Source organism: Neomonachus schauinslandi, unplaced genomic scaffold (assembly GCF_002201575.2).
Source record: "Neomonachus schauinslandi unplaced genomic scaffold, ASM220157v2 HiC_scaffold_4071, whole genome shotgun sequence".
NCBI lineage: Eukaryota > Metazoa > Chordata > Mammalia > Carnivora > Phocidae > Neomonachus > Neomonachus schauinslandi.
Genome location: NW_025412759.1, coordinates 1 through 2,190, shown reverse-complemented (window position 1 = coordinate 2,190; position 2,190 = coordinate 1). Strand labels below are relative to the sequence as shown.

At 44.5% G+C, this 2,190-nt stretch overlaps 1 protein-coding gene across 1 annotated transcript; it reads right to left on the bottom strand.

The window, feature by feature from the left end:
* Window positions 1-469: 469 nt before the first annotated feature.
* LOC110573595 (zinc finger protein 658B-like) lies at window positions 470-2,184 on the bottom strand. The gene has a single exon (XM_021682221.2). The coding sequence runs from the start codon at window positions 2,095-2,097 to the stop codon at window positions 577-579; it is 1,521 nt and encodes a 506-aa protein (XP_021537896.2). The 5' UTR covers window positions 2,098-2,184; the 3' UTR covers window positions 470-576.
* Window positions 2,185-2,190: the final 6 nt, after the last annotated feature.

Sequence of the window (2,190 nt, the reverse complement as noted above, 5' to 3'; positions counted from 1 at the left end):
AAGGTAACTAAACCAAGATGGCGTTTACTAATGCATCAACCAGAGCAACACGTGGCACACAATTCCTGTGTGGGGACCTGGGAGCTGCAGTCATCAAAGCATCATGAGACCAACAACATCCCCATGGGATTTAGTCTTCCTGTGCAAGTCACCACCCAGAACTCAGATCACCCACTGTGGACCAACACTGGGTCACATTCATGCCCTAACTTAGAACAGAATGAGGAGTTCCAATTACCCATAATTCAGATGCACAAACGAGAAAGCAGACAGGTTGGCATCATTAACCATGTTGGGGTGGTGACTTATGCACACTATTGGGAACTGCCAGGTGGCAGAGGTGAAAGGACATATGCCACAGACACTGACAGGGACTTCCATCTTGCAATGACTGCATGCACACCAGAGAGCACAATGCAGGTTCTGAGTTTTTCTGAAAATAGCTGGAACTTATGGGAAGTCACTCCACGGTGGACATTCAGGTGAACCACGTTCGAGTCAGGTAGGTGGCTGCCTCAGAGGTTGTCCTCCAGCCTAAACTATACTAAGCAAGGAAGTATCACCTTCTGTACTATTTTAAATCTTTCCTGCAGTGTGAAGACCGCAATGGTATCTAAAACCATTATGACTGATAAAAGATTTCCCACATTCACGGCACTCATAAGGCCTTTCTCCAGTGTGAACACTCTGGTGCGAACGGAGGGCCGAACTACCAGTAAAAGATTTCCCACATTCATTACACACATAAGGCCTTTCTCCAGTATGAACTCTCTGGTGCAAACGGAGGGTAGAACTAACAGTAAATGATTTCCCACATTCATTACACTCATAAGGCCGTTCACCTGAGTGAAGCTTTTTGTGTGTATTGAGTGTATGTTTTCGTGAAAAGGATTTGCTACATTCAGGGCATTCATAAGGCCTCTCTCCACTGTGAACTACCTGGTGAACACGGAGCTGTTTACTAGTGGTAAAAGATTTGCCACATTCGCTGCACTTATAAGGCTTTTGTCCAGTGTGAAATCTCTGGTGATAACGGAGGGCAGAACTAGTGGTAAAAGATTTCCCACATTCACAGCATTCATAAGGCTTTTGTCCAGTGTGAACACTCTGGTGTGAACGGAGGGCAGCACTACTAGTATAAGATTTCCCACATTCACAGCACTCATAAGGCCTTTCTCCAGTGTGAAGTCTCTGGTGATAACGGAAGGCAGAATTACGAGTAAAAGATTTCCCACATTCACTGCACTCATAAGGCCTTTCTCCAGTGTGAACTCTCTGGTGACTACGGAGGTCAGAACTAGTAGTACAAGATTTCCCACATTCAATGCACTGATAAGGCTTTTGTCCAGTATGAATTCGCTGGTGATAACGGAGGGTATATCTAGTAGTGAAAGATTTCCCACATTCATTACACTCATAAGGCCGTTCACCCGAGTGAAGCTTTATGTGTTTACTAAGGGTAACTTTATGGAGAAAGGATTTCCCACATTCAATACACACATAAGGCCTTTCTCCAGTATGAAGTCTCTGGTGGGAACGAAGGGAATAACTACTAGCAAGGGATTTCCCACACTCGTCACACTTATAAGGCTTTTCTCCAGTGTGAATGGTCTGATGACAACGAAGGCAAGAACTACTCATAAAAGATTTGCCACATTCATGGCACTTATAAGGCTTCACTCCATTGTGAACATTATAGTGATATCGGAGGCCATTACTACTCATAAAAGATTTGCCACATTCGTTACACTCAAACGGCCTTTCTCCACTATGAATTGCCTGGTGATAACGTAGGGAAGAATTACGAACAAAAGATTTCCCACATGCACTGCATTTATAAGGCTTTTGACCAGTGTGAACTATCTTGTGAGAACGGAGGGCAGAACTACTGGTAAAAGATTTCCCACAATCACTGCACTCATACCGTCTTTTCCCTGCATGAGATCTCTGATGATGTGAGAGGGCAGACATAGAGGGAAAAGATTTTGCACAGCCACGACACTTATAAAACCCTTCTCCAGACTCAACCCTATGAGTAATCAACACTGAGCTACAGCTAACAGCTTTTGCACATCCACTGCAAACATAACTCTTCATCCCACTGTGCCATCCCTGGGGATCAATGAGGACAGATTTACAGCCTAAGGATTTCCCACATTTGCTGCACGTGTACTGTCTGGATGCACTGTG